The sequence below is a fragment of the Zootoca vivipara genome, chromosome 5 (genome assembly GCF_965207765.1).
Source record: "Zootoca vivipara chromosome 5, rZooViv2.hap1.1, whole genome shotgun sequence".
NCBI classification, from domain to species: domain Eukaryota; kingdom Metazoa; phylum Chordata; class Lepidosauria; order Squamata; family Lacertidae; genus Zootoca; species Zootoca vivipara.
Genome location: NC_142588.1, coordinates 16792533 through 16816556, shown reverse-complemented (window position 1 = coordinate 16816556; position 24024 = coordinate 16792533). Strand labels below are relative to the sequence as shown.

General features: G+C 41.8%; 1 protein-coding gene and 1 long non-coding RNA gene across 16 annotated transcripts in view; one reads left to right on the top strand and one right to left on the bottom strand.

Moving 5' to 3' along the window:
- Positions 1-32: 32 nt before the first annotated feature.
- LOC148685585 (uncharacterized) lies at positions 33-16307 on the top strand. Of its 2 annotated transcripts, none has more exons than XR_015949974.1 (3): positions 33-130; positions 11347-11424; positions 16236-16307. It is a non-coding gene; the product is annotated as an uncharacterized LOC148685585 (long non-coding RNA). The 2 variants fall into 2 exon arrangements; XR_015949975.1 differs by having other exon boundaries at positions 11347-11513.
- A 1918-nt stretch (positions 16308-18225) lies between these two features.
- The window catches only part of ZMIZ1 (zinc finger MIZ-type containing 1), a 354820-nt gene continuing 349021 nt past the window's right edge, over positions 18226-24024 (bottom strand). For 13 of the 14 annotated variants that reach the window (XM_088669487.1, XM_088669492.1, XM_088669491.1 and 10 more), the window contains one exon: positions 18226-23392. In XM_088669487.1, coding sequence (XP_088525613.1) covers positions 23285-23392 — 108 coding nt within the window. In that variant the 3' untranslated portion in view covers positions 18226-23284. The remainder of the gene's footprint in view (positions 23393-24024) is intronic. The other variant, XM_088669501.1, reaches the window with a different exon arrangement.

The window sequence follows — 24024 nt, the reverse complement described above, 5'->3', positions numbered from 1 at the left end:
CCTTTTAAGCGTTTCCTCCGCCTCCGCAGCGCCCCCAGAGGCGGGAGAAGGACGCCCAGGGAGCGCGGCTGCGTGAAAAGTGGCGGCAACGGCGCTTCATTCTTCGTGGCTGATTAAGCGCTTCGCCGTGGTGGGAAACCCGCTTCTCCTCCTTTCCCCTTTTCCTCTCCTTCCTTCTTCTCTCCCCCAACTTTCCTCTTTTTCACTGCTACTTCTCCTCCTCCTCCTCTTCCCTCATTTCAAATACGTGTTTTTGCTTTACTGAAAACCCTTAGAGCGACGCCCCCCCCCCCGCCCAGGCGTTCAAATCCTTCCTCGGGCGCTTTGGAAGGTCTTGGTGGCCTTTGGCAAAAATCCTGGGGGTTGTAGAGGTAGTGGAAGGGATCCCGAGGGTCATCTAGTCCAACCCCGAGCAACAAAGGAATCTCGGCTAAAACCTCCAAGGAAGGAGAGTCCTCTCATTTACTGCCGTAGGTTTGTTGTGAGAGGATGAAATGGGGCAAAAATAAACAAACAGTGGCAAGGACACCCGAGGAAGCCGGTTTCCCATTACTAAAACAAGCGCCTTTGTGCCTCGCTCACCCCCTTAATGTAGGGTAGAAATGGGTGGGAATGACAGCAGGTGCTGATAATGTAACAGTAATACACAGGACTTTTTTTTTAAGCCGGAACTTGCTAGAACTCAATTCCTGCATCCCAGGTGGACGCCATTACCATTATAAGAGAGCAAGGGAGGCGTTCATGGGGAGCTCCAGCACCTCTTTTTCTGGAAAAATAGCACTGGTAATACGTTATTATTATTATTATTATTTGTTGAAAGCAACAATAACAGAAAGTTAGAAGCTGTACAGAAGGTGCGCTGTTAGAGTGTAGAAAACTGTTGGGCAGAAAACTAAAATAGCCACCGTCTTCCTAGGGCTGCCAGCTTAAAGGGGGGGGGGGAATGCAGCTCAGGAATTTTTTTGGGGGGAAGCATAAATGTAAGAGATGGGGAACCAGTAGCTCTCCAGTCCAGGGCAGCCAAACTTTTAATACCAAGCAGGCCACAATAATATTTTGAGACAAATTGTGGGCTGCACATTGCCCTTTCATGCTTGTGGGGTCGGGCTGGAGCAAGGCCAAAATGTGACACCCCCCACTTGCCCTCACGCTGCCTTCCCAAAGCTGGCAAAATGAGGCACCTGGTTTTGGGAAGGATCCAAGAGGCTCTGGCAGGGTCCTAGAGCTTTCCCTTATTCCCAAAGCAGGGAAAGAGCTAACTAGGCTTTGGGAAGGAGGGTTAGAATTCTGCCAGAGCCCTGGCGCCTCCTGCCCAAAGCCAAGCATTTTACTTATGTGGCTTTAGGAAGGCAGCATGAGGGGTGAGGGGGTGTTGAATGCTGTGGAAGGCCTCTAAAAAAGACCTTGAGGGCTGGCTTTGGGGCCATCTTGGACCACCCTGCTCCAGACGTTATTAGCCACAAACTCCCATCAGCCCCATTCAGTATGGCCAGCGGTCAGGGATGGTGCCCATTTTAGTCCAAGGAATATCTGGAGGGCCTCAGGCTCCTCATCCCTGCCTTAATGCTTCGTTGAAAAAAATTAAAAGCATGGGACCTTAAGACTTTCAGGCCAAATGTATTCAGGCTCTTTTTTTCACTGGCAGACTCTTGACCTTTTAAGAGCTGCCTACCTGACAGGCAGAAAGTCAGCTGGAGCAGCTTTTTCAAGGAGTGGTTTTGATGTATTTGCTTAATTTGTGTACTGTGTTGTGGTGGAAGGCTCAGAGCTTATGCCAGAAGGAAAAGATGGCAGCTGAGGACCAGATATTTTAGACCTTTGGTGCTCTGTCCCCACCACTTATTATTATTATTATTATTATCATTATTATTATTTTAAGGACTGAAGGGAACAATGGTCTTGACTCTGTGCAGAATTGCTTTCCTTTGTGAAGGGGATATTTCCTTGTCTGCATGGAGATTTTCAGGCATGACTAGGTTGGTAGTGGCTCTACATTGGCAGAGGGATGGTCTGGTATAAGGTGGCAGTCAGTTTCTCACTAGAGTGGGCGACCCTGGCTCTGCACCAGACTGAGTGGCACTCCAACAACTAGGAAGCCAACACAGACATGAGCAGTCTTACTAAATGAGCCATTTCATGAAGATGAGGGGAGAGGGACTTTGTGCTGGCCATCAGGCAACAGCTTTTTTCCACTTGCCTTACCCCACCTTCCAGCCCTAGCAGCCTTTCCCAGATTTAGGAACTTTAGGAACAGCAGAAGCAGCTGGGAAGAGAGGAGGTCAGGGAAATTTTAAAAAATAATAATTTTATAAGGTGTGTCTTTGGTTCTCAATTTGTATTGTGTTATGCACGGTGACTTGCTGTTATTTTTTATTGATTATAGTTTAGAAATTATTGTATTTGTTAAGAGCAAATTTCCATTTAATTATTATTTTCTGATAATAAGTTTTATTGTGTACTATTGCATTCTAATGGACGATTGAATATTACTCTATTTGGTATAGGTTGTTTATTTTAAAGTTATGTTTTTATTATGACATTTTTTGTTGGATCAGATTGTTATAAGGTGTGTGGTATCTGTGGTTTCTTCAGCTGGTAAACTTGTAAATGAAGCTCTGAAAAGGTTCTAGCCAAGCAAGAGGCCCCTATAAATGATCTCTTCCTCTCCACACCCCTGTCATCATTAAGAATATCAGATCATTTCAACAATCCCCACCCAATAGATGGGAACCTCCCAATTTGCCTATTTATTTTGGTTTTAGGTACCTAATCAAAAAAAAGAAAAAAGGGGGGGAAATCAACTGTTTGCTCCATTTTATGCAGGAAATAACCCGTGCTGTGTTTTTTAATTGTTTACCTAATTACATTGCAGTGGTTTCCCTTGACGCTACTATTTCCAGCTGAAATTATTTACATATACTTTCTCCATTATCAGTGCTGGGCCCAGAGCTGACCGAACTGTATATTGGACCTTTATGCCTGGAATAGTAAATTAAATGGAATTTGAAGATATGGAGATTTTGTGAAATGTACGGCACATAAAGGCTGATTTGTGCCTGTCATTCTGTGCATGATGAATCCCTTTCCTGTGCCTGCCAAGAATGCTGTGAGGGTTAGACAAGGTGCCTCTTGCTGAATTGGGGCTGTGGTTGCGGCACATCATATACGTAGATCATATATCAGACAATTACTAGTCTGGGAGTTTTGAGCTCTTTGTCCCTGTGAGAGTTGACTGTCTGATTGACGCAGCCCTTGCTGATTGCAAAGTGTTTAAGATGCTTTGGAGGAATGTCATGAGCAGACTAATAATATGTTATACGCTGGTGTGAAGAAGCACACAGTTGAGAGTAAATAGTTTCTAATCATCACATGATATATGGCTGCAGTCATTTAAATATGTAAGAGCCAAAGCCGATGTTATCTGTTGTGATACAGTGTTTATATAGAGAATAAATAAGTGAAACGTTCAGGGCTGTTTGTGACACAACTGTTTTTGACGTCATGCATTTTCAGAGCGCTTCACGAGGTGTTCCAGGTGCTAAAGCTCTTGCATAATCTTTTCAGTGATTCCTCTTTCTTACCAAGATAATGATTTGGAAATTAGCCATGTAGCAACTACAATCCATTGTTATAAGCAGCCTTTCCATATAATGGAAAGTTTCCCAAACTTGGCTCTCCAGTTATTTTGGGACTACAACTCCCATCATCCATAGCTAACAGGACCAGTAGTCAGGGATGGTGGGAACTGTAGTCTGAAAGCAGCTGGAGACCCAAGTTTGGGAAACACTGGTTTAGTTTCTGGTGCGTTGGAATGACCAATACCCACACACCCTCTGTGCTCAGCTTACAGGGTTAGGCTTGAGATCAAGGAACACTTTTGAAATATGTTTCTTTATTTTTTGATTACTTATAAAGGTTGGCCTAAAAATGGCTGGAGACTTGTGTGTTCCATATATCAGAAAGTTGTGTGTGAGTACAAGATGCATGAATTCTATGGAAGGTTCCAGAAGCTTTGCTGTGTGTGGCTCTTGAGCTAATATTTAACAACCATCATAGTCATAGCTGCCAAGTTATCCCTTTTTTTAAAGGGATTTTCCCTTATGCTGAATAGGCTTCCTCGCGAGAAAAGGGAAAACTTGGCAGCTATGATCATAGTCAATGTGTATAGGAAAATAAAGCTTTAAAATGGTCCTTATGTCAAGGACATCTGACACACTTGGGTCAGGATTGGCGCTTTCAGAGACCTTTCTAGCAATTTGTTGTTGTGATTTGTCAGTCTCTTCTTTAAACGTAGTTTGACTTCATTGCCCCTTTCCATTTTAAAAAAATGTCTTTTAAGAAGTTTTTTTTATCAGTGACAGTGACAAATTTCATGTATTTTAAAAGAAGAATTCCACTGTCAGTTTTGTTTAGAAATTATTTGATAGTCTGTTTAAATGTATTTATATCAGTGCCACATAAGAGTACTGTACCGATACCAAAATTACTAGAGCTTTACTGGGGATATGGTGATTTATTTTATTTATGTCATAAAATTTGATTGTAAAAAACCTTTAATTCTTTCCAAAAAGAATTAAATAATTATAAAATACAGTTAAAAGCAGCTATTTAATTTTTTAATAATGATATTTATTCATTTTATAAGAAAACATAAACTAACAAACATATAAACAAAACACAAATACTTCTTATATAAACATAACTTTTCTTAACATCATTGGGTGACTTCCCCCGTTCCCTCCCATCTGAAATTCACTCACATTCATCCTTAACAGTTTCCAAACTTAAACTAAGGTAAACAATCGATAAAAATACATGGTATACCTAGATCCTAATTCTATCCTGAAAACCTATATCTACTTCCCTAAGGAATATAAATTTCTAAATATTGCAATATTTTTTTCAAATATACTTTAATTTTCTTCCCATCTTCCTCTACCGTCTCCTCCTCTTGGTCGCGGATCATCCCAGTCAGTTCGGCAAGTTCCATAAAGTCCATCGTTTTCATCTGCTAAAAGCAGCTATTTAAAACTTTAAAATTATAATCAGTGATAAGCTTAAAAAGGGTTAACACACATGTTAACATTCTACATGGTAGGCTTGCCTGAACAAAAGTGTTTTTAGCAGGCACCAAAAAGAGCATACTGAAGTGAAGGTGGCAGCCTGATGATAAAGATTGTACAGTATGGAGTTTGCCTGCTGTTTTGCAAATTCGGGGCATCAATTAGGGAAAAAAATGTCAGTATTGATGAAGGTAAGAGATGGCAAGAGATGCTGGCTCTTGCATAAGTGGAGCAGCAGTGATGAAGCTCTGATGTCAGGGAGGAAGTGATACAAACCAGGGAAGTAAAGGTGTGGATGAGATTCAGCAACTTGAGAACTGCTCCCAAAAGGTAGCATGTTTGAGACTACCGTCCCTGGATCTGGGGTGGAGGGAGCAGTGACAGACATGAAAGATGTGCAATATGAAGCCTGTTGTACCTGAGAAGCATGATTCACATCTGCATTGTACTCTGCTTTTGAATGAAGAATTTTTCAAGAATTTCTGGAACTGTGTGATAAATCTTCCATACGCTTGGCTGTAATGGCAGAGTCCATTATCATGGTGCACTGTTACTCATGTGCCAGAGAAGCCTCCCTTTGACTCCACAACACTGTCTGGTAGAAAAAGCCAGTCCATCTCAGTTCTTACCGCCTTTTAGAGGTGATTACTGTACTGGTGTTAATTGCGTATTCCTCCACCATCCATTGCTCACATGGGTTCCCCCTCATTGATCAATTGCCCTTTAAGCTGTCAGTCACCCCAATTAAACAGCATAAAAAATGGCACCACACCCCCCAGACCTGGTTGCAGGGGCGTAGGAAAGGGGGGCGGGGGGCCACCCCAGGTGCCATCATGGAGGGTGTGTGTGACAAATTATCATAGAACAATTACTACCCTACTAGGGCGGTTCATAAAAAACCTTTTTTTTTTAAAAAAAAAGTCTGCTCCAAAGGTCTCATCTTACTTCACTAGGGATTATATAGCTAAATAGGATTTTATTTTGCATATCAGTTAATATCTTGACCCAGCTCCACGAAAATAGCTGTTTATTTGGCCGTTTTCCTATGTTGTGAAGGCTGAAATTTCAACAAAGCATGTGCCTTTGCTAGACTCTTTTTGGGCACCTGCTAAAAGCATTCTTCTTTAGGCAAGCATACCTAGATGCTTAGGAAGTTGATGTAGTTTTAATCTTAATATTTTAGCTTTTGTATGTTTTAAAGTAGGATTGTTAATTTTTCTTGATTTTACTGCTGTGGTGGTTTTTGTTTGTTTGTTTGTTTGTTTTGGTAAACCACTTTGCAGGTTTTTAAAAATAGTTATTAAATAAACAATAAATATAAATAAAGTTAACACAAGCCAAAACACAATCCATCCTGTAGATTTAAGTATCTGTCCCTAGTCTCCTACTTGTTATCAGAGGCTCAGAATCCACATTCCTTTGCAAGAAAATATGAAATAATGTAAAACCATTTTGCAGGCAAAAAAATAAAAAACAATGTGGGGGTGTGTGTGACAAGAAATGTTCCGCACTGGGTACCACCTGACCTTCCTACGCCTCTGCTTGGTTGTTGAACTTCAACCAACTTCAGAGACTGCCCACTGCAGAAGTGACCATAGATGCAAGTCTTTGTTATGTTAATTTGCCTAATGTAGGACTAGATCAGGCATCCCCAAACTGCGGCCCTCCAGATGTTTTGGCCTACAACTCCCATGATCCCTAGCTAACAGGACAAGTGGTCAGGGATGATGGGAATTGTAGTCCAAAACATCTGGAGGGCCGAAGTTTGGGGATGCCTGGACTAGATAGTTTTATATTAGATTACGAGTGGATGGCAGCAGGAAGAGATAATCATGGCAGGACACCTGTTGCCATTGAGCTACTTTATGGGGTTTGTGGTGAAACAGCATGTTGCTGATCATGGAAGGAATATAACACAAAATGTATGTGAATATCCTGTAATATCGTTGCACACCACCCAATCTCCGAGGGGTGCGAGATTTCAGGAGTTTCAGGTGCCCCCCTGGGTTTTTTATTTCCTTTTGGGAATGAGGCACAGCAGAGTCTGTGGGGCTTTTGTGATAAATGGTTGATTTACACATATATACAACCTGGGTCTATGAGGGAAGGGTTCACAGCATCAACACCCGAAGGTGCTTTGCCTCTCTAGCTTTTGAGCTTGCTGCCTTTCTTCTATTGTGACCTCACTCTTAACCTCTCAACTCTGGCTTTATCTGTTGTGGGTAGGGGGCCCTACCAATTTTCTCTCTCACTCCCAGCCCCTTTCATCCTTTAATGGCCCATTTTCCCAATGCCAGTTGCCTCATGAGGAAGCTAGCCTGGCTTAATTAGCTGTTAACACTTTCTAGATCCAGGGATTAACCCCTCAAGCCTTTTTAAAATTCTAACACTTGCTGAATCTGGGAATTACAGGAGCCTAGCACCCACAAACTCTTAACACTGTGCATGTGGTTGTGCAAGGTAGCAGCTCATATCTGCATTGTGGGGATGAGCAGAGGAAGCATGTCTGTGGATAATTGCCACCATATGTATACAGTGGTACCTCTGGTTAAGAACTTAATTCGTTCCGGAGGTCTGTTCTTAACCTGAAACTGTTCTTAACCTGAAGCACCACTTTAGCCGCCGGAGCACAATCCTGAAGCAAAGTTCTTAACCCGAGGTACTATTTCTGGGTTAGCGGAGTTTGTAACCTGAAGCGTTTGTAACCTGAAGCGTTTGTAACCCGAGGTACCACTGTATATGTGAATCAATTTTCAAAAGCCTACTTCAGGTCTAATGGGCAGGATCCACTGAACCAGTTTATGCATGCCCAAGGTCGTATTGAGTGTGCCCACGGGGATTTCTTTCTTTCTAGGCATTTCCCATGTCATGCCACAAGCTATTTTTGAAATTCCTCCGATTGAAAAATGTTTTTGTGTTATATGAAGGACTGCTGTTCAAGAAATACCAGCCTTTGGGCACTCGAAACTTTTGCAGCTTCTTTGGATCCTGGCCTTACATGATAAACCAAGAAGAACCTTACATTAGCTTAGGTTTACACGATGCAGCTCAATTCTGGAATAAAAAAAAAGATGTTTACTATTATGTTCGGCATTTTATAGCTTTTGTAAACAGAATAACACAGCATGCTGCATGGTGAAATGTTTTGAGACAATTTCTAAATTATTTTCTCCAAGGAAAACATTTATCTGCTTAGGGCGCTGTGCCAACCCTTGGCTGGCAGCAGATGGGACTGATGTAATGGTGCAGTGCATGCTGCATGCGCACAGCCCCAGTGCTTCTTTAGGATGGGATGGAAGGTGTCCCTTTGCTGTGCCAGCTCCAAGGCTGTTGCAGCAAAGAGGCCTGGACTGGGCCCACTGTAATGTGGTGGCAGCAGAGTCGACACAGGATCCAGCAGAACCGGTGGTGGCCCAGTCCCAATTCTGAAATGTCCTGTTTGAGTTGCTTCTGTTAGGGATGACACTAGTGGTAACTTCTGTCCACTATTTGGGCAGGCACAATGGGGCACTGGCAGTAGCTGGCAGAACCAGGTAGGGCTAGGAGGAGAGACATCTCCAATCCCACGGCAGATCAGAGTTGGGGTGGGTGGGGTTGAATTGTTCTGCCAAACTACACAAATGAGAAACGTAGCTGTTTCAAAGATGATGATTTTTGGAATTGTGGTACTATCCCCCAAAGTTGGCGAAGAACTTTCAGCCATATTTATTCAAACCATTTTAATATTTATTTCTCTATATAGTGTACATTGGTACCTCGGTTTAAGAACAGTCCAGTTTAAGAACGATTCGGTTTACAAACTCCGCAAAACCGGAAATAATGTCCTGGTTTGAGAACTTTACCTCGGTCTAAGAACATAATTTGAATGCTGGAAGGGCACCGGCGGCGGGAGGCTTCATTAGGGAAAGTGCACCTCGGTTTAAGAACGGTTGCGGTTTAAGAACGGACTTCGGAACGCACTAAGTTTGTAAACCGAGGTACCACTGTATATATAACCATTTAGAACGTGCTCCCCATCATGCAAAAATTAAAACAGAGCTCTTGATTCTTTAAAACCAAGTACAGTGGAACCTCGGTTTACGAACACCTCGGTTTACGAATTTTCGGTTTACGAACGCCGCAGACCCATCGGGAACGGATTAATTCACTTTCCATTACTTTCAATGGGAAAGTTTCGCTTCAGTTTATGAACGCTTCAGTTTATGAACAGACTTCCGGAACCAATTGTGTTTGTAAACCGAGGTACCACTGTATGCAGTTAAATTTGCTGAATTTACGTAACACTTGTAAGTATTACTACATGATCTGTAGATGTAGATGTGTATTACATTAAGGTAATTGGATCCAGTCAGCCATCTCAGCAGAAAAGGCATGGGGTGCCATTCCTGTACACTGGATTTATTTGTTTGTTTGCTTGCTTGAATTGTGGACGTTGATTCTCAAACTATGCTACTCACTCAGGGATGGCAAATTGAATGCTGTATGATCTTTGCACAGTGCCCTCAACACTCTCCTTTTTTGTGGACCGTGCTCAGAATATTCACAATATCTTATCTCTGAAAAGTGGAGCTAGTAATAAAAAAAAATAACAACAATAAATACTGCTATTGCTATTACTGCTAAACCGCTCCTCTTCCGAGGGGGGCAGAGTTGCAGGTGGGCAACAAGCACCCCCTGTGTACAGAGGGGGGCATGGTGATGCCACCCGCGTCACGCCCCATGGCCAACCAATCGGCTTCCCGATTTAAACCTCCACGTGGCCGGGGCTCAGCCTCCTTTTCTCCTCCTGCGCCTCCTCTTTAAGAGTATTCCATTAAAGGGATCCAGGGGTATGGATCCTGTCCGAAGCCCGGGTATGGGCTAGGGCCATGCCACGACACGACCCCATCGGGGACCCTGGAGGAGCTCGCAATTGATGTACATCAATAGGGCTCCCCCTACTGGTGGTTGACCCTAATGAGACTTCCTGTGTGACGGGCAGGAGTCAGGTATAATCGGTTCAGTTCCAATGCCTAAGCCAATACTGCTCACATCTGTAAGCAACAAAGTTGTGGCCTAATTTATCCCATTAACCCAAAATATTGGTGTCCGTGTGTTTGGTTATCTAAGGAATTGGGGGGTGGCTGGGGCCTCGCCATGCAACTAGATGGGACTGAATCATTGAAAAAGTGTACTTAGGGACACACACAATCGGCTGGCTTTCTTGTCATTACTTTCCCATGGTCTGTTTCCACTCTGTGAACCACACCCCTCATGTTTGCCATTCTATAATTACTGCAAGTGGCAGACCAAATTTGACTGACACTCCCACATGCATCAACAATAAAAAGGAGCTGAGTGGCATGGGCATAGCCAAGGGGCCTAAATCTTCAAAAATTAATGAAAAGCATTAAAAATACTCAATTAACCAAAGCCTGCCCCCTGTAATGTCCTCTTTTGGGGGGATTTCTTACCTGTTCTCCCCAAAAAAGCTGAACAACATTTTGTCTCTCTCCCCCCCCCAGCACTATTAAGCTTTCAGTATGTCTTATTCAAGATTTTACTGGGAGTGCCTACTGAATATACTAACAAATCTGTAAAAGAGCGCCTTTGTATTTGTGGATCAGGGTCTATTGAGGATCTGGTGCATTATGTTTCATATTGCCCATTTTATGATTCACCCAGAGTTCAATTTAGCTCTTCTTTTCAGATCATCTTAGAAGGTCAATCAGATTATTTGAAAATTAACTGGTTGTTGGCAGATGTTGATAAGTGCCTCCGCTATAGGGTGGCATTATTTGCACAAGTGGCAAGGAAGATAAGAGCAACCTTTCTGGATGGGGCAAGTGCTAAACCCCAGGGATGCTGACTAGAAGGAACATTTCTAAATTTTTGGACATTGCTCTGGTGTATGCTATGACTGTTGTTTTGCAGCTGTGGTTTGTATTCATATTGTATTGTAATGCCCATTGGCTATAAACAATAACATTGATTGATGTACCGGTAAGTGGGAGTGTGTGCAGGATCAGACCTTCATTTCATTTTGTTTCATTTCACTTCACTTTTAATTTGGGTACCGCCTTTCTATATTACTCTACAGTGTACACAAGGCAGTTTACAGGAACAAAATACACCACAAAGAAGACACACCTTATAATAATCTGATCCAACACAAAAAGTCGTAATAAATCATGACTTTAAAATGGAACGGCATATAAAATGAAGCAATATTCAATAATCTGGCTATGCTGAGATCTGCCCATCTCCAATGAGTGTTGATCTCAATTTCTTGTGTTTTCCTTAGGTTGGTGAAACATAGAGAAGGAGAAACTCAGACATGCACATGAAATGCCCCCAGCTGAGCAGATGGAAGAGAATATAGGTAAAGAAGCAAAGTGGCTGTGACAACAGTTTGGGATGAGGACATAAATTTGAAAGTCATGTACTTTTGATACCATATGGTCCTCACAGGTATGTGACCCTTGTGCGGTGAAATTTTCCCCACCCATGATTATAGTTGATTAATGCAGTCTTCTAAATGTGTTAAGGGGACCCAGGTGGCGCGGGGACCCAGGTGGCGCTGTGGGTTAAACCACTGAGCCTAGGGCTTGCTGATCAGAAGGTCGGCAGTTCGAATCCCTGTGACGGGGTGAGCTCCCGTTGCTTGGTCCCAGCTCCTGCCAACCTAGCAGTTCGAAAGCACGTCAAAATGCAAGTAGATAAATAGGAACCGCTACAGCAGGAAGGTAAACAGCGTTTCCATGTGCTGCTCTGGTTTGCCAGAAGCGGCTTTGTCATGCTGGCCACATGACCTGGAAGCTGTACGCCGGCTCCCTCGGCCAATAATGCGAGATGAGCGCGCAACCCCAGAGTCGGTCATGACTGGACCTAATGGTCAGGGGTCCCTTTACCTTTACCTTTACTAAATGTGTTAATGGGAGAGGGGTTATTGTTTTGTTGTTTTTGTTTTAACTATTTGTTTGTGCGTTTATCTTGTATAAACTGCCCAGAGATCTTTTGATAAAGGGCAGTATATAAATCATAAAAATTGTAGGAGGTCCTGTTCTGCTCCCAAAGTGATTGTCATAGGGCTACCAGATTTCAGTATTAGAGGGAATAACGTAGAAAGAGATTTTAATCTGCATTGAAAAAAATGATAAATGGTTGGAGTTCCTCAGTTTCTTTCGTTCCTTTGGTCAACCTCGTATCTGGCTGCCTGATTTGTATTTATAGTCAGACATGGCAGGGTAGCATGTATGCATATTAATTTATATACAAGTGGCAAATGCTGTTTAGACTCTTTTGCCTGTCCTTGGAATCTAGTGACAGTTCTTCTGAAACACTCTGGACAGTGGAGGCCTCATTCATTTATTCCCATACAGTTGGTGGTTTGTAAATACGACAAGTAGCAGTTGCTCCCATTACCCCTGGGATCTCAAGTGTCTATAATTGATTGATCTCCATCCTGCTGCCATTCCACTCTGTTGGCTCCTTCTGCCAGTGCATAGGAAATGGCAGCAAGGACTGCGGAACTCTGAAAGTTGCATTTCACATGAGATTAGCACCCTTCTGTCTCAGATGACAAGCCCTAAAATCCCGAAGCTTGGGTCAGCCTCTCTCTATTCAGGATGTTGCTTATTCTGTTCTAAAAAGGTATCAGATTGGCTTCAGCAAATCTCACAAGACACCTTGTGTAGATACAGACCGTTCCTAATTTTATAAATTTCATTTCCCACCTTAATGATGTTTTTTGGGCCCAAAACACTTTGGAGTAAGAAACAACTTGTGGTAAAACTGCAGCTGTTCTGGCCTCTTCCAACACCAGCGCAACACACACAGTTTCTGGTTGATTTGCATAACCAGTTATCAATGTGGGAAGAGGAAGTGGTTCCCTTCCTGTGTGAAGTAGGGTAAATGTGTTTCTTTGAAGCTAGAAACTCTTGCAGCATTTTTGAAAGGGAGTATTGGGAACAATTAGGAATTGTTCTTCCTCATCCCTCAGAATTTGATGAATGACTATGAACCTGCTATCTGTTACTGGAAAGTCACTTGAAAATCTAGTGCCTCATCATGCCCAACATATTGCACATAAAAGAGCAATAAAATTGAGTTGGACCTATATCTCAGAAGGAACCTTGACTTACATAACTTTGGCTACAGTCCTAACACCAATTACTTGAGAGCAAGCCTGATTGAATTCAGTAGGATTTACTTCTGCATAGACATGATTAGGATTGCGCTGGAAATGTTGCAAGGCAAGTCCAATAATCCACTCTTCCTCAGCCCTCAAATTTGATTGAGGACTATGATCCTTCTGTTGTTGTTTTGTTGTTTAGTCGTGTACGACTCTTCGTGACCCCATGGACCATAGCACGCCAGGCACTCCTGTCTTCCACTGCCTCCCTACTTGTTACTAAAAAATCACAAGAAAATCTAGGACAGATAACTCCCAACACAAAAATGTACAAGAAAGAAAGACTAGCATAAGTAAATGTTGAAAGGCAGTTCTAATTAGCCGCTCTACATAACAATGTCTGTGGAGAAAATGGCTACTAATTCTTATACTACCGTAACTGCACCAAATGCTATTTTTTCAATTGTAGAGGGAATCTTCTCTCACAAGAATTTAGGTCCAAATTTAAGTCCTTAAGCTGAGTTTTCAAAAGAGCCATGCCAATATGGAACAAAATGTCCTGAGAAATTAATTCTTATAACAGTCACCTGCCAAGTCATGTGGGAGAACTGTCCTCTCCCATGTGGCTTTTGCACTTCTGTGATTTGTGTTTTGAGTTCAGTCACGTTGGATGTTCTCAGTGTTTTGGAATCCAGGATGCTAAGAGCATTATATAATGTATGGAAACTCAGAGCTTTTATGATTGCTGGATCTGGCTGGTTCTAAACTAACCAAGAGAATTTAAAAGTCCAGGGGCTTAATCATTCAATAGAAGTGTGGTATAGAAATCTCTGCAGAAATTAAATTAATATCTACTTGCACATTCATTGGTGCATAAAGAAAGCTGGTATGACTCTTTTCAAGTGTCTTTAACACTAGTGTAACAGACAGAAATTCAACAGGCACGTATTTTCTCAGTATGGAAGATACAGCAATGTCATATCATTTTCTTGTTGAATTTCTATGTCTTGGGCAACTATTAAAGACACAGGAAAAGAGAAGATTATAACTAAAATAATTCTTAAAAATACGATCTATAATAGTGATTGCTTTCTTTTTATCTGCTGCTATGCTAAACAAACCACTGAGCCTAGGGCTTGCTGATCAGAAGGTCGGCGGTTCGAATCCCTGTGACGGGGTGAGCTCCCGTTGCTTGGTCCCAGCTCCTGCCAACCTAGCAGTTCGAAAGCACGTCAAAATGCAAGTAGATAAATAGGAACCGCTACAGCGGGAAGGTAAACGGCGTTTCCATGTGCTGCTCTGGTTTGCCAGAAGCGGCTTTGTCATGCTGGTCACATGACCTGGAAGCTATATGCTGGCTCCCTCGGCCAATAATGCGAGATGAGCGCGCAACCCCAGAGTCGGTCACGACTGGACCTAATGGTCAGGGGTCCCTTTACCTTTACCTATGCTAAACAGTATCATTAACAACTTTCTGGGTTGTGCTTTGCTATCTGTTTTCTATAATTTCATCTTCCCTCTTGCCGCAACAAAGTTTGATAGAAAGATGTTAATGAGATAATCAGTTTTAAGATAGGGCTTTACAGTAACATCTTGGGATCACCTGCTTTTCAGAGGTGAGATAGCCACTTCAGCCAATAGATTCGCGTACCATGAAAGGTGCCCAACACATCTGACAGACAGATCTGAGCAGTGGGGCACAATCTACCAGGAAGAAATGAAGAACTGTGCAAGAGCTTGTATCTTAGTGCGGTGGGATGTGCTAGTTGAATTCTCCTTTGTGGGTACCAGTCTGGCAAACATTTATACTGCTTAACAAAGCAAGCCCTTCCTATAGGACATCTTTTGTAGTTGGAACTGTGTGAGAGAATACTTTAATTTGGAACTTGCTCAATCTCACATGAAAAAAATCAATTAAAAATAGGCCTCAGTTAGACATTTCTGGGGAAAGCAGCACTTAAAATTGTGTGCTTGTCTACTTTCTACAAGGTAGTTCCGCTTGCATCTCAACGTGCAACCGCTATTTCACAGAAATGACAATAGCAGAAACCAATGTATGATGTCTGCTTGCTAATGCCAGCTGTGATACTCATATACCCTCCCCTGCTGTCTCTCACCAAGCTCCTTTGATCCTTTAATGGTTAAAAGGATGTATTTCAGATACATATTAACACCACGATTGCACGTGCTGATTACCTGGTTACCTCATAACCTGTTCTCCAGGTACTGTCTGGTGTGTGTAGGCTAGTGCTTGTAATTCAAGAGCGCTCACTGAGCCAATTAGCAAGCTGCCCTAGGCACTCACAGGTTATGCATCATCGTCTCATATACACATAAAATGAGGTTGTACAAAGCAACTATAGACTAATAAATAAAAATAAATCCTTTTGGAATCCTTTTGGTGGTCCTCTGGTTGTAGGCATAGGAACCTTTAGAACAAACCAACCTGAAAATTTAAAATGTAGCCAGCACTGCCCTAAGGATGTTTACTTCAGATACAGTCCCAGTGAGTTCATTGGCATTTCGTTCCTTAAGAGTCATGAGCAGGTATGATGCACTAACTTAAAGTCCATTGAAATAATAGGGATGGTAACCATAACTGCTTGTGTGAGTTCTAGGCAGTGCTACCAGAATGAAACTGAAGTAATTTGTGGGTTTCCAGTTTCTCATTGGGAACTCCCTCTAACCTGCTTTGGCTTCCTGTTACCAAACTTACTGCTGACACCCTTGAGGTAAATCACAAAAGAGTCTCAAAAGATTCCAAAATGAAGTACTGTAGCTAAACTGAAGCTTACTTCAGTTTAGCTATAGTACTTCATTTTGGAATCTTTTGAGACTCTTTTGTGATTTAAAATTTCTTTAAAAATGAATGTCCCTTAACACAGAGACACATGAGGCAACCATCACAACTGGGATAAAAGAACTCGAGGAAGGAATGGGGAAAGGGAACAATTTGTGGAGTGGGGCAAAGAAGGGGGTAGGGGGGATAAGGCCAGGGGTAATTTATTAAGTGCTATGGTTAACGTGCACTTACTGTGTTGACATTTGTTTAATTCCAGGCACTGTCAAATATCTCAGCACACATCTCTTTGCAAAAAAAATGTCTCTTCCCGCCTTGCTCAGGTTAAAAGGTAAGTGTCCTGCCTGCTTCATCTTTACTTTCTCTCAGAGTGAGAGGGCAACCATGTTCTTAATCCAGCAGTCTAGTTTAAGAGTAGGTACATTTCTTATGTTTAGTCCTCTTCATGGTCCTTTTGTTTGTTTGTTTCTCTAATGCTGCATAGTTTGATATTTTGATTATTTGCTGTAAGCAGCTTTGGGCACAGCTCAGTTGTGGAAAAGTGGCATATAAGTGAACCCACCTTCAGTCTTTCTTCTCCCTCACATGGCTATAACCCTGGGGCCTCTTGCTCCTCACTCTGCTTGCTGTCATCTCTCTTGCCAGCTTCACCGCCTTTCACATTTTTGGGAAGGAAACCTCTGCAGCAGGGTGCTTGCTGTCCTTGTGTAGACTCCCTGCTTACTGAGAACCCAGATCTTACACAGGTAGAGGCAGCAGCTCCCTGCTGCACAAGTCCCTTTCCCGTCATGTGGCAGTCAGTGAGATGGGTGGAACAGGTGAGGTTCTCCGCCTCATTGTCCTGTGAGGCTTTGAATGCCAAGGAGGGCTTTTGCAGAAACCTATTTTAAATATCAACAGGGCAACTTCTCCAGAATTTGCATCCCAAACATACCCCGTATAATGGTGGTGAGGTTCTAGTGCAAGCTTCCAAAATCATATGCAATTAACCTCTTGCATACCTCTGTCCAGATTTTGTGCTGAAGAGGATTAGGTCATAGGAATTAATATGCCCAATTCAGAACATCTCCAGCAGATGCTAGCTGTTATGGGAAGGGCAGTGGCTCAGTGGGAGTGCATGTTTCCATGCAGAGGATCCCAGGTTCAATCCAGGGCATTTCCAGGGAGCCCTGGGAAGGATTCTTACCTGAAGCCCTGAAGAGCCACTGCCAGTGACAACATCCAGAACTAGATGGGCCAATGATCTGACTTGATATATGTCCACCTGACACGGTATCATATATTAATAGCAGTCTGTTATCTGAGTTACCAGGGACGTGGGTGGCACTGTGGTCTAAACCACTGAGCCTCTTGGGCTTGCCGATCAGGTGGTCAGTGGTTTGAATCTCTGTGACCAGGTGAGCTCCCGTTGCTCGGTCCCAGCCAACCTAGCAGTTCGAAAGCAAGTAAAAAAAAAAAGTGCAAGTAGATAAATAGGTACCGCTCTGGCTGGAAGGTAAATGGCGTTTCTGTGCGCTGTTCTGGTGTCGGTGTTCCGTTGTGCCAGAAGTGGCTTAGTCATGCTGGCCACATGACCCAGAAAAACTATCTGCGGACAAACTCCAGCTCCCCCGGCCTGTAAAACGACATGAGCGCCACAACCTGAGTCATCTGCGACTGGACTTAACTATCAGGGGTCCTTTACCTTTTTATCTGAGTTATCAGTTCTTATTTAACCAAAATGGCACCACCCATGCAGAAGAGGGAGGGATCAGTATGCTTGAGAGAATTGAGAGGTTTGCAAGAACTACGCAAACTCTTGGGGTGGGGGCAGTTAAGGGTTTACTTAGAAAAACAACAATTCCAAAATAGTATAATGAAGACTGAGCATGTTGAGTGGGCAAAGAACTGCAGGACTGCTGCCACAGGGAAGAGGATTGTCAGCAGCTGGAGGTGGGGGCAAGAGAAGAGGATTGATAGTGGTGGGGTCCATTGGCCAGACCATGCTGCTGAGGACCCCTTGAAATCTGGCACCAGCCCTGCTTCCTGTAGTGCAACGAATCTTTCCCATAACCTCCTTTGGTATTCATCAAGTAAATAAACAATTGTGTACATAATCAGCATAGAACATGATCTTCATTAGGACCAAGCAGTATTATAAATATCAGATAATGAATTCCAAGACCTTGCAATGCTTTTTTAAAAGAGAGAGAGAGAGAGAAGAAGGAGGAAGTTCAGATTTACAAAACATGTGCCCACTAGTCCATCCATCATTTTCCAAATTTATTTAAGAAAAAAAATAACATGAGCAAAAATGAGAGTACTTTCAGTGTTACAAGAAAGTATATAAATGTCTAGCAATAGTCAATCTGATTTTTTAAATACAAAATAACCACATGAACACCTAATATACAGGTTTCATTTGAATACATATTTATTAGATAAATATTAGGTTGTCACATCATCTAACTACATACAGTTTTTCAAGACTAAAAATCACAATTATTTTTTTCTGACCAGTTTTAAAGTATGAAATGATTGCATTGTACTGTACATACAATGTACAAACAAAGACAATGGCCATTTTTGCATGTTAATTCCGATTGTACTTTTTAAAATTCTCCTCTGATCACAATATCAAAAAATTGTACAAAGTATGAATTTGGTTACAATCTTTTTTATTATTTAATCCCCTTATTTTCTTCATTATTTTTGTAGCACCCTAAAAATACACAGGTGATAAGACTAGTACATTTAAGCTAGTTATTACATGAAGGGAAAACAAAAAATGCAACAAAAATTCTTTTCACAAAGGATCCAGAGTATATTACAAGAAGTGAAACAAATGTGGAGACTTCACAAACGCTAACAAACAGGATTCATTTTCCACATAAGATGGAGCTTCAAGCTTTATTTTTTTCCTGCGAAATAAAAACAATGCACATTCCAAGGAAAATGAATGCATTTCTGTTAACATGTCTCTATTTTCCATTTACATATGTACAGATGTCCCTGGAGTCTCCACTGCAGACATTAGTGTGTTTTCATAATCCTCTAATAATAATTAATAATAACAACAACAATATTAATGTCTTGGCAGTAGAAGTATAAATCTCTGTGGGTTCTTTTCCAGGTGGGTGTCTATAGGGAAACAATTAAAAAAAACAAAACCCCAAAGCAAATGCCCATGAAACAAGGATTTAAAAAAAACCAACAACCTTTGGTGATGTAATTTTGCCCTTCAACACAAAAACAACTAATTCACAGAACAATCCTATGTATATCTACTCAGAAGCATTCATCAGGGTTTATTCTCAGTTAAGTGTGCATAGGATTGCAGATTTCTTAAACAACACTATACCAACTTGGTAGGCCTTGTTTCTGAGAAGACATGCATGGAGTTGCTATTTATTTAACATGTTTTCTCCACATTATAACATGATGGCAGTGAGCAGATAACAAAAAACCAGCAACTTTTTTTTTGACTATCCAGTAATTTAATAAGATGCTAATGTGGTCGTGTGAGAGAGAAAGTTGGGGGCATTCTGGGTTGACTACACAAAGGCTGCCTCTGATAAATACGCGCTTTGATAAACTATTACGCAAGTACATGGCTAGATCTCAGCATCTGCTTCCATTCGTTCACAAACACAACTCAGGTAGCCCTTGTGCTTAGTCAGTCTGTGTCTTTCTACTGACCTACGGTAATCAGTGTACATGAAATCCACAGCTGCCAAAATGTGCATTAACTGTTACTAGAGAGAAGATTTCATCAAATGATAGAAAGCTTTATTATACCAAATATGTTTGTCTCAGGTGAGTCTCACCTTATGCCTCCTCAACAGGAACCTTTTTATAACGATGCACTTTGATTGCCATCAGCAAAAGCTAAACAATTTTGACTTTAGAATGGTTCCGTTTCCAGTTACACAGAAAAAAACCCCTCAGTTTCAAGTAACTAGTTTTGATAGATGCATATCTAACAGTGGAGCAATGCTAATAAAATAAAATAAAATTCAGTGCTAGAAGCTGAACAGGCAAACGCACAGCATATGGCTTAACACAGGCCTACACAACTTGTGATCCATCAAACTGAATGCAACCCACCCACCACATATTGTAGCCTACCAGGTGCTTGACTAAGAACATAACAACTCTGCTGGATCAGGGCCAAGGTTTGTCTAGTCTACTAGTCTTTCGCTAGTGGGTCTCACCTGATCTAAGGTGTGTCACAACAGGAGCACTATTACCATGCAAATATATGGCAAAAGGTTAAGAAATGGATCCCCAAATGCATGTTTGAGGTCCTGGGTCTGAAAGGTTGAAGACTACTGATAGTCCATCATTCTCCTTTCACAGTGGCCAATCAGATGCCTATAGGAAATGAACAAGCAGGACTTGAGGATGGCAACAGTCTCCTCACTTGCGATTTCCAGCAACTGGTATTCAGAGGTATTTATTATTATTACTATTATTTGCTTTTTCAATAAACAGTGGAACCGGAAGCTTTATTGCACTACTGGTGGGCCACAATACATGGCTACGACAAGTGTGTGGCATTCGGTTTAGAGCTCATAGTGTGTGAGAGGCTTTTTAAAAAATTAAGAATAATGTGTCAAATTATTAGCCTTAACTGCTCATACAAATGATTTCATTGATTATGTAAATGATGCAGCAAAATGGTGCAGGGGGAAGCTACTAGAGTGAAAACAAAAAAAATGCATTTTAATGGAAGGAAGCTCTAGACTTCAGTGTCACAGTGGTGTCCCATCTCAGTTGTGCCACCATATAATAGTTGTGGCACCAGGTGTCCAATAATAAAGATCCTTTGCTATGTATATACAGGATAAGAAACTATATTCTGTACTGCTTTCCCCTCTTCTACGCATAGGCCAGCATCCTTTTCAGAGGGATGTGAGAGCCTTAGAAATAGCTTCTTTGCCTACAAAGCAGAAGTCTAGGGTGATACAGGTTAGGACAGTCACACTCATAACAATTTATTTGCTGGGCTGCTCAGGACACTGGCCAGATATAGAATATTTCTTGAAGAAACTGATAGGGCTAATTTATCAGAAGGAAAAATCAATGCTCCCTTAGTCCAAGAACCCTTTACAAAAAGAAAAAAAGAAAAGAAAAAAGACCCGCTCCCCCTATGTATTTTAAAAACACATGTATATCCAGATCATGAAAATGTTGAATATAATAATCAAAGACAATACTAAAATATTCACAAAAGGTATTTACAACAGCAATTCTTAAAATAATTGATCTTGCATAATGAACAGCGCTTCTCTTCAAAAAAAGGAACAAAATAAAAACCTCAGTAAAAGGGTGGGGAGGGGAAAGGTAAATGTAGGAACATCTCTACATAAAATGTTTACAAATTCAACACTCCTAACTGGAAAATAATATAAGAACTAAAACTGCCATTTCCTGTAATATCTACAGCAAGGTGCTGTCGACTAGCATATATATATAACAAGATGCAAATACAGCAGTGGTGGTAGATGCTAAGAACAAATGCTCAAAGAATTTACAAGCATGACTTTGGTGAGGAGAGCAAATTCAGAATGGAATGCACAGGTCATGCCATTCGCAGAGGGCAAGGTGGGTGGAGTTTGTTTACACACTGAAACCAACACGCAAGAGTTCCATCTGGCACAAAATCGAAAGCCTACTGCTGAAATCAAAGATGGGACTATTGGATTGGATTCCAAACGGGACGAAGCAATCAAGGTGTATTATCCACAAAAAAAGCAATATTCTGTACACAGTAGGCAGAAGATGAAATGTTGGCCCGCAAGGGCAAAGTTGGCACACATGCACGTCTTAACACACAGGTACTATACAAAATTTATAAAGAGAGAACAACGGAGAGGACGCAGAAATGGGCCCAGAAGCGACTGGAAGCTCATGCAGGAGGGAAGCAACCACATGAGAAGCACAAATACCACGGAAGCATTGTGGCACGAGAGCCTGCTGTACGGTGATACCAAAGGAACTGACTGTTCCCGTGCCCATTATTCTTGGAAATATATTTTTTGAAAAGAAGAGGGAAAAGGTCCTGTCAGCTAAATGATACAATAAAACTGAAAAAAAGAAAAAGGCAGAGCCACATAACACAATTTGGAAAATGCAAAGCAAACCATCGGAGGGTGGGGGGAGAGATAAGGTGACTCTTATTGCAAACGCCTCCTTCAATTCTAAACAATTGTGAACAGTTTTTTCCTCTTATCTCTCTCCCCGCCCCCAAATATCTTGAAGTGAGAGCTCTTTTTCTCCACACTTTTGCCACATTTTCCTGTTAGGGACTGAGCAGTGATCTAACTTCGCAGGTTACAAAAATCGAAAGCTCTTGGTGATGGATCAACGGTTTACAGTTTTTCTCTTCTCCTACTTCATATGTGAATATGGTCTGCCCCCTTTTAATAGCTGGCTGCTTTATTGTCACAAAAGCAGTAATCCGAAACCAAACCCCTTAAAAAGAAGAAAAAGAAAGGGAAAGAGAAAGACAGGAGAAAACAAGGTGTCCAAGTATCTGTGTCAGAGCAAGATAAGGTAACTACCCTTCCTCTAAGAATAGTTTTTTTAAAAAAAGATTGCTACGATTTAGAAAAGCACGCTTGCCATACCCTGGAGATTCACTGGACTCTTCCACAATGGAGAAACCGCTGTCTTAAGAAACAGGTTCCTCCCTTGGCTGCATTTTGTATTTTTATCCTACTTGTGACATCTTTATTGGTTTTTTTGTGCTTTTTGGTATTTGTTTTATGTTTGAGTTTGTTTGGCTAGTCTAAATGTGCTGCCAAATAAGTTTTGTCCTTATTGTGTCTGGCAGAAGTGTACTGGGAGAGGGAGGGAAGGAACATAGTGGGACAGACAATATAGCATTAGGGCAGGAGGGAGAGAGAGCTAATGGAAGAACAAAAGTTGGAAGGACTTTCTAAAACTGGTTGCTTAGCATAGTTCTGTTGCCTTTCTTTCCTTGCTGAGACTGGTTTCTACTGGGCTGCTTCTCACTAGGCATATCCCAAAACTCTTATCTCTCTGCATAATTAACAAGTGAGGTTTTCCACAGCTGCACAATCGATCTGTGAAGTAGAGTGGTAGTCTGTGAGGTCACCACCATATTGTCCTCTTGCTTTTCCCCACCGCAGTTGATGAAGCTTGACACAAGCAGTTCTGAGATGAAGTTAAGTAGGGAGTGTGCACCATTTGCTTAAGTTGTGAGTTTGTCCTTGTGAAAAAAGGGTGGCTTGGGATTCCTCACCGTGAAGCTACAGACTTGTCAAACAAATGTGAGGTGTTGGGGACAAAACACAGAAGGCTTCAGTTGTTCTCAAAAAGAGAAAGAAGGTCATCATTGCTATTGCTTGGTAAGTCAGGAGGATCCAAGTATGAAAGTAGCTCATCTGGATTTGTGAGTTCTGGAAGCAGCTGGAAAAGAAAGAGGAAATTTTTGAAGGTAGCATCATCACAGGGGTGAAGTAGCCGGCAAATGGCATGTATTTCGCTCCACATTTGCTGGCAGATAAAGCTCTCAAAATGTGTCTGTAAATTTTCTTGATGGGTAGAGAAGAGAGTCCTTTATATATGATAGCCAGCCCAGTTACAGGAAGAATTTCCACTCCAGTGCTACATGGCTGTTGGCATTGTGATCCTCCATGTAACTGAAGCATTATATGGGCTCCTGTGCTAAGAAACACTTTTATGAGTGGCCCCCTCCCTACCATATAAAAAAATTCTCTACACAGACAAAAAAATTGCACGTGGTGGGGGAATCTAGCTGAAATCTCTCTCCCTAGCATGTCGCTTTGTATGCACGGGGGAGCTTTTCATGTGGCAGAGCATTCAAATATTCACTCCCGCCTGAAAAGGTGCAGTTCAATAATACACAGGGCTTCTGCCCATTTGTTTTAGCTCTAGGACACTCTGACATGCCTTGTAAGTTATTTTGTGCCAATGTAGTACTCAAGTGTGTGGCAGAAAGCCATGATGAGGTGGTGCAGCAGCCTCACAACATTATGGGCAGTTTTCCTCTGTGATCACCGTATCTTTGCCAGCCACTC